This window comes from Limulus polyphemus, unplaced genomic scaffold (assembly GCF_000517525.1).
Source record: "Limulus polyphemus unplaced genomic scaffold, Limulus_polyphemus-2.1.2 Scaffold2798, whole genome shotgun sequence".
NCBI classification, from domain to species: Eukaryota; Metazoa; Arthropoda; class Merostomata; order Xiphosura; family Limulidae; genus Limulus; species Limulus polyphemus.
The window spans coordinates 63,098-78,676 of NW_013668408.1; the positions used below are offsets into that span (position 1 = coordinate 63,098).

The 15,579-nt window shown below is 37.9% G+C and overlaps 1 protein-coding gene across 7 annotated transcripts in view; it reads left to right on the forward strand.

Annotated features, from left to right (window-relative positions):
- The window catches only part of LOC106467925 (histone RNA hairpin-binding protein-like), a 42,877-nt gene that overhangs the window by 1,507 nt on the left and 25,791 nt on the right, over positions 1 to 15,579 (forward strand). For 4 of the 7 annotated variants that reach the window (XM_022396144.1, XM_022396146.1, XM_022396145.1 and 1 more), the window contains one exon: positions 15,049 to 15,144. The exons of 1 other annotated variant lie outside the window; for it this stretch is intronic. In XM_022396144.1, coding sequence (XP_022251852.1) covers positions 15,049 to 15,144 — 96 coding nt within the window. Of the gene's footprint in view, positions 1 to 10,897; positions 11,067 to 15,048; positions 15,145 to 15,579 lie in introns of all 7 variants that reach the window. 2 more of the 7 variants (XM_022396148.1, XM_022396150.1) reach the window with 2 other exon arrangements.

Consider the following 15,579-nt stretch of genomic DNA (forward strand, 5'->3'; position numbering starts at 1 on the left):
GTATAAAAATTAACCTTTTTCATGGTGAGCTTTATAAACTGAGCTATAAAGGCCTAATGGATGCATAGGATTTGACACATTTTTGATAAAAAAAAATGTCATTAGATATATTGTATGTATAATTTATAGCTCAGTTTATGAAGCTCACCATGAAAAAACTCGAAAAAAAAAGAAAAAAGAATGTTTAAAGATCTTAACTGACCGATTTGATTAACTTTTGCCATTTGTCAAAGCATCCTATAAGCCTGACTTTGTGACAACTTTTGTGACAGAAAATATAAAGACACTTTTGATTTAATCTAAATGTCCTTCCATTAACAGATACAAGCCTTGTTCCTATAATACTTATTTTATTTTTTACTCATTTAGTCTTTTTAGCATTTACTTTTATGATCTGCAACTCTAACCCATTCAACAATACTCTTAGTACCTTTCATCCTGTGCTGTTCCATTATATTGTTGTAGTTTTATATTCTTGTCAGTTACTATAATGTAAGATAAGTTTTGTAACCTGTGACATTCATAGACCCCTGAAAAAGGCATAAGCCGAAGCCTTGGTTAGAATAAACAAACATTTATCTTAAGTTATCGTTATTGAAATGTATTTATGTTTAGCTTAGTGTCTTTACTGAATCAGATCATCAGTATCTAGCAATCAGGAGTAAAATTTATACCATATATAAGTCTCCTAAAATGTGTTTATTTTAACCAAATTCTCAGAAAGCATTATAAATAGTATATTATAACTTCTATGAATAATTATAAATAGATACTGTTTAAAACTTAAATCACATAAGGTGATATGTCTTAGGCAGTTCATAATATATATATAGATAGATAAAATTCAATATGCATTATGTTCATAGGCAGATTTGGGGGGAGGGTGTTTGCCCCTCCAGAACTGGCTTATACCCCACCCTGGAGGTTTTCCAATCTTAAATTTATGTAGAACCAATGTTTTTAACTCGCAATTTTCTTAGGGGAACATGCACCCAAAACCCCCTAGCAGTAGCATGGCTTGCATGCTGGATGTGCTTTGCACACTGTGACCTGACCAGTCATCTCACAATGTAGGTATTAAGATTTAACTTGAGAGCATTATTCTTACTCTTCTTGCCCCCCCCCCCAAGTGTTTGCTCCTAGACATGTATGTGGTTATGCTAGCCATTCTAGATAAACATCAAAATTATAATATGTTTCTAATTAACCTAATACATAGTTGCATAGGTAATTCTGATACAATATTTTACCTCTTCTCATGTTACAGTTTATTGACTTGTACTGCCCTCTATCTATGCAAATTTTTGCTTTCCACTAGCCTTGATACTCCCATCTACCCTCACGTGAGCATGCAACAACACTTCACCAATAGGAGTACAACACAACTTCTAGCACAGCTGACTCCCTCTATGCAGATTAGCTCAACTTCATTTGTCAATGGCACTTGTGGTGTTTAGATGTGTTTTTTGCTTGAAATTTACTCACAGAATTTAAACCAGTTTCTTGTGTTTTGGAGAACTTAGTTTTTTTCTTAGTTTGTTACATTTCAGTTCTCTAACTTATCATTTATACATGTTAATATTGTGTGTCTATAATAATTATTTTTGAGCTCCCTGTGTGGATTTTGTCCTATTTCCACTCATAATTGTCATGAATTCGGAGCTTAATGTTACTACTGCTACTACTACTTGTCCTACAGAAGTTACCCTTACTTCGTCTACAATGGCTTTGGGTCTGCAGTTATCTGCAGGAGACATTACAGCCTTGGTTTGCTGGGAGTTGGCTACTTTCATGCGGTTTTCAGACCTGCCTGAAGATTATCCTGTCATGCCCTGTTCAGGAGTACCTGAATAAGAGAACAAATGGTTTCGACAGCCTGTTTCTTCCCGAATCTTATGCCACTCAGTCATGATTAGCTCCAGTGAATGCACCCAGGATTCATTCTCCTTTCCTGGAGTTGATCAGCCAGGTTTGTTATTTTTTTTACCTTGTTTCCTGTTTCCTCTCCTTTCCTTTTAAGTGAGACACCTTTGGCCCAATAGCTTGTTTACCTATAAATCCAGTAATTCTTCACTGTCAAAGTTTTGTGGGGTTTTGAATTCTTATTTTAGCATGTGCTTGGAAGAAGCACTATTTATATTCATTTTATAAAAGGCAACCAGAAAATATATATAAAATAAAAAAAAATTACAACCAAGCAAATATTCTACAAGAAGAGACCCTCACACAAGTGTTGTCACAACTGACTTCTAACACATGCCAGCTCCAATAAAATGAATTTGTTTCAATGTTTTAGCCAATGCACGTATCAGCGGCAATAGCTAACATAACTTTGGTCTTGTGTTAAAGGCTTTATCTGCCTTTCAGGGTTCTGTCCTCACTTGCTGCAACCTTCCTTCTCTTTCAGAAGGCTGCTCATTCGGATTGGCTGGTCAGGCTCTTTAAGTTGGTTTGTATAAGAGCTCTTAAAATTTGAGAATTGTAACTGTGTGCACGTTACATGATAGCAAAAACTGCAGTTTTAGATGTTTCTTCTTAAATAGATGAACAAAACTTAGTTAACATAAAAATTGAAATTATAACATACTTGATGTTAATTAAGTATTAAAATACATTGATAGTAAAGTGGTTTAATTAAATTTTGAATGTACTGCATACATTAATTCATTTAAATTAAGTACTAAGATTTTTTAATTAAAGATTTTATCGCAAACTTTCTTTCAGAATGTTGACTATCCAACATGCAAAGCAATTTTGATTTTAAGATTAAAAATACTTTAATGCATTAGAACATTTTCAAATTTCACATGCGAAATCTTTATAATTTCCAGATAATTATCAAATGTTTTGTAAAAAAACACTATATTTTATTTGTTATATTCACTAGTGTATTTCTGTATGGATTGGTTCGATATGACCGACTTTGTAACCTCAATAAAAGATTAGCAAAAAAAATATAAATTACAAACAAGTCTATTTTGACCCCATGTCTGCAGTACTTTTCCGAAATGGACTTACCTGCTCTCACACAAAGATTATTTCGATCATTGTGTGCCCTTTAAGCATTGCAAAAACAATTTTTAGTAATTAGTACACTACTCTTTATACCCCACTAGTTTCGTGCCATTTCTGAACATGTACATATCATGTGATTACTGTTCTCTAATGGTATTGTGCCACCTATAACAGAACAGCTAGCTCCCTCTGCTATTCCTGCTCAATCATGACTTTCTTTATTGGCATGACACAGTTTAGACGTGTGTTTAATTTTTGCAAGTATGACTCCAGTTTTTGACTGTGCTTTGTTGCCATTTCTAATGAAGTTTATTCACCAATTTATAATTTTCATGTTTTATTTCATTTGTTTCCTTGAATTTGCATTCAAAATTTTCTCGTTCTTGAATTCTACATGTTTTAGTATGAATTTGAGGTTTCCTGTGGTGGTCAGTGATATTCCCGTGACAGGCGACAATGCACATGGCAGGACTTCCCAGGACTCTGGGTCGACTTTATCTGCTGAGGAAATACGCAGGGAGTTAAGAGACTTATGTTCAGCTGGCATTTTCTTCTTCTTTTCAACGTGACACTGTTTTTGAGGTGGAAGACACTCATTGAGTTGCCACTTTGGTCTTTTCTTTTTCAGGCATCTTCCTCCAATTGCCGGCCACCATGTCTTGTTCTTCTCCTCCTTTCTTCCTCCAGCTTTAGGTTCTTCCAGGAGATTTGTGGGAAATTTTTCAAATGGTTTGTCCATTTCTATTTATAAGTACGGTATTAACTTGGTATGTTTCAGTAGTTTGTACCTTATTTATCATTACTACCTGTAAAATATAATTCATTGTTCTATTTGTATTTTATAACGTATTTGTTAACTATGTGCCTTCACATCCCCATTTACGTTTGTGTCGGACTTCATTACGTGTCCTTTGTCGTCTTGATTAACTTCATGGAATGTTATTTTATATATTGATTATTTATGTGATTTCTCTGTAATGTTCATTTTTATTACGTACTTTGTAAACTGGGTACATTTAGATAATTTGTCCATTTCATATATCAGTACTTTGTTAGTTGGGTATGTTTGGTTAGTTTGTACCTTCCATATCATTACTACTAGTAACAAATAATTCTTTATTCTCTTTGAATAATTTTTTCGTCATTATTAAGAATATATCTTCTTCTAATTTTACTCAGTGTAGGTCTTAATACTGTAACCTTACCATCTGGGTTACTTTCTCTGTCTGGTACCTTAGAAATTGCTTCTTATTGCGTTTTCTTGGTAATTTCTGTCAGTTGGCACATTTGCTATTTTTACATTCTTTGTGGACTAGCAAAATTTTAATACTTTGTCCATTTGATGTTTGTCAGTCCTTTGTTTACGGGATATGTTTCAATAGTTTATATGTTACGTATCATTCCCATTATTAATTCATTGTTCTATCTGAATTTTTTCATGAGTGTTCAGCTGTGCCACCCCTTCCTACTTTTTGTCAGTGTGGGAGTTAAAATTTTGTCTTGTTACTTCACATGGAGAATCAATGCTACTGAAAGTACTTGCAGAGATTTTGCTCATTTTTAGTTAATTTGTGATTGTTTTCCATGTTTTCAAGAGAAAAAGGATGGAGGAGTGCAGTCTCCTTAAAATAACCAACAAAAGTTTTGCGGTAAGACATTTAAAGTGCATTACGAGAACTTCGAAAAAAAAAGCTTATTGTGGACTGAGAGTTCACTTTTACTTGCAGACTTTCACTAGATATGTCAGGCTTTCACCAAGAGCAGAACTGGGTATGCACTTTGCCTCTCAAAAACTTTGTCAAATTGCATGTCTGTTTTCAATTATTCCAATAATCTACTTCTCATGAGATTAATTGAATAATTTGTTAATTAATGAACCAGACAATTTTTCAAGTAGCAAATTTCATTAATTTCCTAGCTCTAATGACTTTACACAAGAATTTCTGAGGTAAGTCTCCAAACTGCTTTTATAATATAGAATTCCCTGGTGGATACAACCCCTCCCAATAACAGCTTTATTTTAGATACAACTTTTTTCAGTGCATGAAGGATTTTAGATTGATCTGACTTCCCATGAATGAGAATGACTTTCTGACAAATGCAACATATGACTGATTATTGGGTGGAAGGTTGGATAACGGCCTTTCTATAATGTCTTTTCTTCATTTCAATAAAAGCATATAAACATGTTGTAGGTTCATTTCTTTGATTTTCCATGTACATGTATGTATTCTAATCTGAATCGGTGATGATTCAACTGTAATTTGTTGATGTCCGCAATGGGCGAGCGATTAGAAGTTACACCAAACTCTACTGTGATTATTCATTGTGATCAGAGAAAAAATAAAATTTCAACAGCAATTAGTGCTTCATTACAATGGTTGAAATGTGAGTGTTTTGGCGAGTATGAATGAGTGTTTTCTCAAGATGTCACATGATGCATGACGTAAGAAAGTAATTCTCCTGTTGACTAGTTAATATGCAGGTTACTGTATAAATATGACACTTATCAAAGAATAAATCACATTTCCGATACGGTACTTACCTCCCTCACAAGATTAGCTATTTTTGTTTGGTGCTGCCCTCTCTATATGCAAACATTTTCTTTATGCATGCCACAAACCTTGCACCCCTCCCCCCCCCCCCTGTTGGAATTAGAACATTCCAGTGTATCTCTCATGCAAATCATCATACCTCATCTATTAACCAATATTATCATAGTATGCTTACGTGATGCAAGTGACTCCCTCTACACTCCTCTACTGAACCTTCAATTCTCGTTTGGCAGCTGTTTTAGTACAGACATTCTCTTTTGTACTTTATGCTTCCCATGTGACACATTTTTGATTTTTGTTTTAAGTGGTTCTATTTTTGATTTTTTGTTGTTATACATTATCACATTTCTTCCAGTTTATTATTGTTGCTTTTCTGCACTAGACAATTTTGTGCAGTCTTTTGTGAGTTATGACTTCCAAAGTCAATGTTACCACTTTGGGGGTTACACCAATGACCAATCTTCTACCTCAGGTACAGACAACCCAACTGTGGATGTTTCTGATTTTGTCCGTTAGGAGATTGAATGCTACTTGGGTCACTCTCTTTGACCTGATGTTGCCCAAGCTCCTTCAGAGTTTGCTGACATTATTCAGCATGACAAAGATTTTGATCATCTTTTTCCTCCTCCCAAGTTTGCTATTCCTTCCCAGTTCCAGCCTGATGATTCACCTAGGCCTTCCTCAGCTTTTATGGATTTTGTATCTCAGATTTGTGATGTTTTGTCTCTTTCTCCTATTTCTTATTCTTCTCAACCATGTTTGGTTTTTCCTCCCTCTCCTGATATTCAGGTTCATGCAGATAATTTTCTCTCCCAGTTAGGTGAAGAGATCAGTATGGTGCACCCCCCCCCCCCCAAGAGCCTCTGATCAGTATGCCCTTGCTTAACATTGGGTTGAATATCCTTTTTTGATCCCCAGTTGTTGGGTTTCTCATTACCCCTTTGGGGCAGCTCCCAAATCTAATGTTAGTCTTAAACATGCCCAATATTCTCACCTTCGTCTTACCCTTACTACCCTCCAGTATCTTTCTTCTATACATCTCCTCTCGGAGGTTCTCCACAGAAATCCTGAGGGATTTTCTGCTGATACCCTTCATCTTCTTTCTCCCATATTTCTTCCTCTGCTCTGTCATTACATATGTGCTTTTTTGTTGTTGGAACCTTATCAGTAGGGACTCCATTCTGGCTCATGTTAATTTACTCTCTAGTTATCTCAGGGATTTATGTCTTGCTCCTTTTCCTCAACATTATGTCTTTGACACTGTCCCTCATGGTATCGAGCCACAGGTAACATCTGCCTGACAACAGTCCACCCTTTGAACTTTTGTGGCCTGTTTGTCTCGAGCGGAGCCTTCCATGCCACATATTCTCATTTCCCATCCTTCTTTCTCCCATCCTTTACTTGTTCCTTCAAATCCATATACTTCTTTTTTGTCAAGTTCATCGCCAGCGTGTCGTCAATAGTGCTGGTGACTACCCAGTGGGTTCGGGGCCTGTGGGAGCTAATTTTTGGATTTTCTTTCTTGCTGGGTCCCCTTTGTCGAGGATCAGTGGGTGACAAAGGTTCTTTCAGTGGGACTCATTCTCACATTTCTTTCCCTGCTTCCGTTTCTCCTCACCCCATTTCTTTTCCTCCTCCTCAAGATTCCATGACTTGCCAGCATCTGTCAGAGGTGGTTCAAGATTTGCTTTTACATCGGGCTATCAAACCAGTTCACCATCCCTTAGAGAGGTTTTACTCCCATCTTTTCGTGGTCCCCAAGAAAACCAGGGATTGGTGACTGGTCATCGATTTGTCATGCCTCAACCACTTTATCACACTCCCAAAGTTCACAATAAAGTCCTTTCTCACCCTTAGATGGGCATTTTCCCCAGGATTGTGGATGACAAAAATGGATGTTTCCAATGCCTATGTCCACATTCCAATAGCCCTTCAATTCCTTCTTTATCTTCGGTTTGTTCATATCAGGGTGGTTTACCAATTTCAGGATCTCCGCTTCAGACTTGCCTTTGATTCATATGTGTTTTGTCTCGTCATTTGGGCCTTTGCCCATCATATTCATTCTTTGGGTTTGCAGTTTCATCATTACATGGACGATTGGCTACTTCTAGCTCATTCCGAGCAGGAGTTGACCAATCACACCAACTCCTTTCTGTGACAGATTGAGTGGGCTGGTTGATAAAATTGGAGAAGTCAGTCCTTCGATCCACCTAATACATAGTTTATTTGGGGGTCTTCTTTGACAGCGACATCAGTCGAGCTCTCCCTTGTCCTTTATGCCTCAGTTCAATGGAACCTTTAGTTCACCGTGCCCTCTCAGCTTGGTCACTTACTGCTCGAGAGGCTCTATCCCTTTTGGGGATGTTGTCTTCCATGACCACATTGGTCTCCCCTCAGTCATACCCATATGAGATCCCTGCAGTGGACATTTCATAAATGATGGAACCTTCACAGGATCATCTTTCTGCTACCATTTTCTTTCCTCCTTCCCTGAGAGTCGATCTACTGTGGTGGCTTGACAAAGCCCATAAGTTGGTGGGTGTGCTATTTCCTTCCCAACATCCAGATGTCAATCTGTTTATGGACTCTTCCCTTCAGGGATGGGGTGCTTGGGTCAATAACCACTAAGCTTTGGGCTGTTGGTCTGCAGACAAACTCATCTTGAACTTTGGTGGTTCGTCAGGTGTTATCTCACTTCCTTTCTCTCGTCTCTCACTGTCTGGTGATGGTTCATTCTGACAACCCAAGCTAGAGATCTTTGTTTATGGACCTTGGATCTTTTATACTGGGCCCAGTATAATGTCTTCTCTCATGTCATGTACCAGGTGCTTTCAATCTGATAGTGGATCATCTTTTATGTCCGGACCGACTATCCCAAGGAGTGGTCATTAGGAAAAAGGACAGCCCTTTCCCATTCCTCCGTTTCTCCAGATACCATAGGGTTTTTACTTCCCCTGTTCTCACTATGTTCACCCATTGCACTGTCTTTGGTGATGATGTTACTTCGGACTCTCCAATGCATTCTCACCCCCCCTTCTTCGAATATAGTATGGGAGTCCTTGCCACTCTCCAATTGCAAGTTGCTGGGGTGGTTGACCATATAGGCACCCTCCTGAATTAGTTCCACTGACAAGTTGGCAAAACCATTCAGTTGAGAGTAGGGCAGTGATATGCTGGTGTAGATGCAACATGGCATCCACAGGAGTTGATCCTTCTCCTTGCTGGTGGATGTGGCATCCTAATACTATTTACACTATCACAGGAATTGATTTGTCACCTTCCTGGATGATGTGGCCTCCTTATACTATTTACATATTTAACAATATCCATAACAACTGGAGTTATCCGTCACTTTACAAGCTGATGTGGCCTCCTTGTACTATTCACATTACTGTAGAGTTGATCCATCATCGAACTGGTTGACGTGGCCTCCTATCATTCATTTACACATACAGTTGAGTTGATCCGTCACCTTAATGGTTGACGTGGCCTCCTGTTACACATTCCATACCACATGGAGTTGATCTGTTGCACATGCAGTTCACCCCTTTTGATTGAGAGCCCTCATCCTACCTTTGTGTCGATGTTGGTTCCCAGCATTGAGGTGTTGGATTTCAGTGAACCATTTAACATAAGTTTTTGCACAAGTTGAATCCATCCTTTCGATTCCGGATGGCCAGTCCCTGATTGCTGTAGGGTGTTGAACCTTATGTAGCACCCAGAAATTGGAGCAGATCTTAATCCCCAATTCTTGGGTTGTAGGTGAAGATGGTGTGATCCTCACATGGATGTTGGTACCTCATACAGAAGGTTTTGGATGTAGTTGACTTGCCAAGTACAGTCTGCCATGCCCTAGCCACTCTACACCTCGAGATTTACACCTGTGTGTTTTGCAAATTATACCCAAGAGTGAGGAGTATACCTAGCTCAGAAGTGGTGCGTTTCCCCTACTCTGATCCCGGATCTCTTTCTCTCATAGTCAGGGGTATCCTTCAGACACTTTTGGGGGTGCTTCTGTTATTCCCTCATACCGGTCCCTCCTCCTTCTCAATGTGGGATTGTAGCTAATCTTATGAGAGGAGGTAAGTACTGTATCCAAGTTATAATTCTCCTATGCTGAAAATGTATTTCCGATAGGTACTTACCTCCTCTCACCCTTCCTCCCCACTTCTCTGGTGCTCACACCTTCTGTGAAACTTCAAAGTGAAGGTTTGGTAGAGGGGTGTAAAGGGAGTTACATGCGTCATGTGAGCATGGTACTATTGGTTAATAGATGGCACATGGATGATTTGCATGAGAGATGCGTTGGAATGTACTAATTACAACAAGGGGAGAATGCAAGGCTTGTGGCATGTGTAAAGAAAATGTTTGCATATAGAGGGCAGCACAGAACGAGAATAGCTGTTCTTGTGAGTAGAGATAAATACCTATCAGATATACATTTTCAATATAGGAATATTATAACTTTTGTACAGAGATTGATTGAGTCTCACAATGCTTCAAGAAAAGTGAAAACATAAATACCTCACTCTCCAAAAAGAGATCAAAGTCATCGAAAAGGGTACCAAATGTGTTCATATTGCTGCTGAAATGTAGGTTGACAAAAGAAGTTCAAACAATTGTTGCCGATAAAGGTAAAATCATGGAGTGATGTGAAAGCAGTTCTAATTCGAACATGAAAGTCACAAAAGTACATATAACTGCAAATCACAAACTTAACAACTTAGTGTTTAATTGGTTCTATAGCTAAGAACATAACTGTTTCTGAAAAGTTGATCCAGGAAAAAGCTTTAGTGTTGTCAGTTGAACTCGGGCTAGACAACTTCACCACCTCAAATGGATGATTGGAATGCTTCTATAAATGACACCATTCATCAGCTTGAACTTAGTCATTTGTTATATGGTTATTCATCCTATGAATAACGACTTCCTGTCAGATACAACTTTTTTTATCATGGCAGGTAGGTCAGTTGTATCTAAGAGGGACTACTGTATAATGCTTAAGAATTTTAGGAAATTAGTGGTAGTGCCAGTTGTATTTTACACCAATATTTTTTATAACTTTGCCTCAGTTTTATGATAGACATGTTGAAGCCATTTCCATTCTCAAAGTATGAGACTACTTGGGAAGCTTAAAACTATAGCCTAAATAAGAATCATCTCAAAATATAGTGCCAGAAATAAAATAAATATACCAAAAATATGTCATCTAAACTTTTTTGTCTAACCTGTAATGTTTATGACACAAGCATGTTCAAGTAAATCAATTGATACTGTGATCAATTACTATAACATTTCAGTTTTAAGTATGGAGAATTCTTCTTCAGGTCACTGTAATCCCACTGATATGAAATTGGTGAATGCATCTCTTGGTGAGATATAGGGCAGGGGGTGTCAACCCAGGAAGAGTAGTACAGGCCACCCCAAACATTAAAACTGGACAATTCCTGGTGGTTGTGACCAGCTTGATGAATCATAAGTCTCTTTGGAATACAGGTGTGGGAAAATTCATTCTTGTAAATATTTCACATAAGTTCTGCTCTTATATTGAATGTCTTCACATATTACCCTTGCACATTTAACTGAAATGGTATTCTAGCTATTGCTATTTATTCTGTGGAGAGGTAAGCAGTAGAGTCTTGGCTATGGAATTATCAGCTCTCACCTGCCATGAGATTTATCTTTATATGAGTCAACCTACTTCTCCTAATGTTGCCCATATTCCTCCTAAAAATGCTGAACCTGTTCTTGCTGACGAGTAATTTGACAACCTTTTTCCTTCGGCTGACTTTGCTGTGTTTTCTTATGCTCCTACAGCAGGATCAGCTAGGCCTAATATGACATTTTTAGACTTGATTTTTCAGATGTGTCCTGTTTTATCCATTTCTTCTATTTCGTATAATTCCCTTCATTCTTTATTACATGATACCCCCTCCTCTCAGTATTTTGTGTTCCTCCCTTCCCCAGATATTAGGGTTTGTGTAGAACTTTTTGTCTTTCAGTTGGATGAGGGTGCTAGCTTGCATAACCCTCCACGAGCTTCAGATCAGTTTGTTTTAGCATACCACCAGAATGAATTTCCAGTTCTTGATTCTCAACAGTTGGAAATGCATTTACCCGTGTGGGGGGGCTGACCCTGACTCCTATTTTTTTATTTCATGCCCAGTTTTCTTGCCTTTATCTTACCCTATCAACTCTTCTACATGTCTACTATCAAACTCCTTTCCAATGCACTCCACTGTAATCATGAGAGTTTTTGAGGGATAGCCTCTCACTGATTACCTCCATGTTGGAACGTTTGTCTTTTTTTGCTCTTTCCATACACGTGTGGTTTCTCTGTTGTTGGAATCTTCTGGGGAGGGATGTTATTACTGTTTCCTCTCCCCCCTTCTTCCTAGCCCTTACCAGTTCCTACCTCCAGGGGTTCTTCCTCTTGTCATATTATTCTATGCCAATGGACACATTTCCAACAATACTGGTAACCATCCGGTGTGTTCCAGTCCAGTGGGAGCTCTACTGACCAATTTTGTTCACCTATGGCATTTTTCCCATAGATCAGTGGGTTATTTGTGTATTATGTGAGGGGCTTGTCATCCACTTCCTTCCCTTTGGGATCCTACCACTATCAGAGGCAGTACAAAATCTTCTCTCCCAGAAAGCCATTGAACCTGTAACTCATCCTTCTCCAGGTTTGGTGGCCTGTGATTGATTTATTCTGCCTCAGTCACATTTTGGTTCTGCCCTGATTTACTATGGAGTATTTTCTTACTTTCAGGTTGGATTTTTCTCCAGGTTTATGGATAACCAAGGTAGACGTCATGATTGCTTATCTGCATATTCAAGTATCATGTCTGTCAAGGTGCTATCTTTGGTTTGTTCATCATGGGGTAGTTTATCAATTTTGTACCCTGCCCTTCAAGCTTGCTTTGGCCCCATGTGTCTTTTGTCGAGTGGTCAAGGCTTTTGTTCAACATTTGCATGCTTGGGGGTTGTGCTTACATCATTACATGTTGACTCCATATTTATAATTTCCATGGCCACTCAACACTCACTGTTGAAATGGGGTGTTCCACAAGATTGCTTGTAGATTTTTCCTCATGATAGTTATGTTTTCTCCCTTCATTTTCTTCCAGTGGAGTATGGCAGTCCTTACTACTTTCCAAGCTGCTGGGCTGGTGGACCATGGAGGCATCCTCCTGAATGTGGTAGTGATATATGGTACAAACAATGATAAAACCATTCAATTGAGAGTAGGGTAGTGGTGTTCTGCTGGTGTAGAATATAAGTTGTCCTTTAATCTGATGCTCCATTTCTGAGTGAATGTTGTAGCTTTGGAGTGAGCCATCAAAATTGCAGTTCATCCCTACGATTGGGATCCCTCATCCTACTTCCACATGGATGTCAGTTCACAGTGGCTGTTTTTTTTTATTCAGAGCTGAACCAGTCAAAATAAGTTCTCACTCATATATTACAGGTGTCTCTGTTCCCTTGCTCAATTATACTCTTGTTCACTCCATCCATGTTGTAAGTCACAGTGGTGGTGATACATGCAGGTTAATATGGTTCTTGCTTTTATGCTATCCTCAATGATCTTTAAATACTGAAGATATTTCTGTGCTGGGGTGGTTCCTGTCAGATTGGTTTTGAGTGGGAGTGTTTACAGGGATATCTTTCTTATGCCAATCATTAGGATATCAGGTTCCTGGATTGGTCAGCCAATTTATCATATTGCTATCATGTGTCCCCTTCACAGATCGGTGGGTACAAGATTTCCCTCCAGTCTGCTGAGTTGAAGATAAGGATAGTATGGTCCTCTTTCTTACCCCCACTAGATGGCTGGGTTTTGGATTGCAGTTGACTTGCTGCTGGTATGATCATCTTTCCTACCCCCACATGGATGTTGATTCCCTGTGCTGGGTTTTGGATTGTAGTTGGCTTTCTGGCAGTATGATTGATCCTCTTTCCTAACCCCCCCTCTGCCCCCATGGATGTCAGTTTCTGGTGGCTGGGTTTTGGATTGTAATTGACTCACCGACGGCATGATTCTCATCTTACCTCCACATAGATGTTGGTTCCCATTGTTTGGGTTTTGGATTGTAGTTGACTTACCAATGGTATGATTCTCATCCTACCTCTGCACAGATGTTGGTTCCTGGTGGCTGGGTTTTGGATGCAATTGACTTACCATGTACAGTTCATTGATCCCTTGTCACTATACATCTAGGGGCACATCCTGTTTACTCACATTCACGTAATCTATGGGATTGAGATTCAGATATTGTGTGGTTCAGATTCCCATCTAATTATTGTTCTCTCCCTTTTGGATGTGCTCCTCCCATTTTCTCCCATGTCTGCATCACCTCTTTCCACAATGGGCAAAGAGTATACCTGGTACAGAAGTGGTGCGGTCTCTTCATTTAGGGTGTTCATCGAATGCTTTAAAAGGATGCTTCTTTCTTTCCCTAGCACCAGTCTCACCACCTATTCAATGTGTGATTCTAGCTATTTATGTGAGAGGAGGTAATGTACCATATCGGAAGTTATAATTCTCCTGTACTGAAAATGTATTTCTGATAGGTATTTACCTGTTCTAACCCTTCTTCCACATTGAAAATGGTGCTTCCATTTTTGATAGAATCGAATAGAGTAAATCACATGCATCAGGAAGGTGTGTTGCACTCCTATTAGTGGAGGATTGTCACATAATGATTTACATGTGAGACATAAATGAACCATGTTGAATATAGAGTACGTGGGAGCTCAAGGCTTGTGGCACGTGAAAAAAGTTTTGCATATAGAGGGCACTACTGAACAAGAATAGGTAATTATGTGAGAGGAGATAAGTACCTATCAGAAGTACAGTTTCAGTATAGGAAAATTGTAACTTTAGAACTATTTATTCTTGGCAACCTAATCTTTCATTCTGTGCATGGTTGAGTAGCCATTTTATACCAATGAGAATCAACAGTGGTAATTTTTAAGACTAGAGATTTATTAATAACTGCTTTTTCAGATAATTCTTAAAATTTTATCAGTATCCACCACATTTTCTAGAAGTGTACTGAAATATTGAGATGTAGTTCTATTAGGTTAAATATAGCCACTATAAAACACTTTGAAGGAGGTTAGTCTTTGTAAGTGCTGTGGTACAGAATTATTCCTGTTTGTCAAGTAGTTTCATAACTGCTAAAAAAGAATTACAGAAGAAATTTTAAGAATTTCAATTTTTATTGTATTTCTGTGGCAGAGTACCAATCAAGAGTATTTACTGAAATAAATAGTGAATGAGATATGAACAGTGTTCATCAGAATTAAATGTTTGATAGATGTTAAATGTCTTAACTAATAAAAGTAAAGCTTTCAGAATTTAAGAGTATATAAAAATTCATAGCATGGAATACCTAAATGCACATATATATATATATATTTTTATTTCTAACCATTCTCTAACTCCATCATATTTTTATTTGATATGTAGTCCTATGGAAAAAAAAATTGAAACAGAGAAATGTTCTGATTCAGCTTTTAGTTGTCACAAGAAGGAAGAAAAAAGTGACAATAAGCAGATGTCAAGGTAAGTTAAAAAGTTCTGTGCATATTAAGGTATGTTTTAGCTGAACATATGTCAACATCTGCTTTCTCATGATAATCTGTAAACATATTGAACAAGAGTAAAATGATGGTTGGAAATCTGCAAATAACTGCTAAAAGAGTTGCAGAACAAATTGTAAAAATTTCACTTGTTTGTTATATTTATGGGTTGAAATACCAGTAAAGATGTTTCAAGAAATCACTTATGAATGAGATATTAGCAAGATACACTAAAATTTAATGTTTAATTGGAGTTAAATGTCTTAAATAATAGAAGTACATCTTTCAGAGTTTAAAAGTATGTGAATTTCCAAAACACACTTACCTCGCTTGCTTCAGTATTTATATCCCACTATGTCACCCATAGTGATTTTAATCTTCTGATGCTCTCCACCTACATGAATGTGCCATCTATACC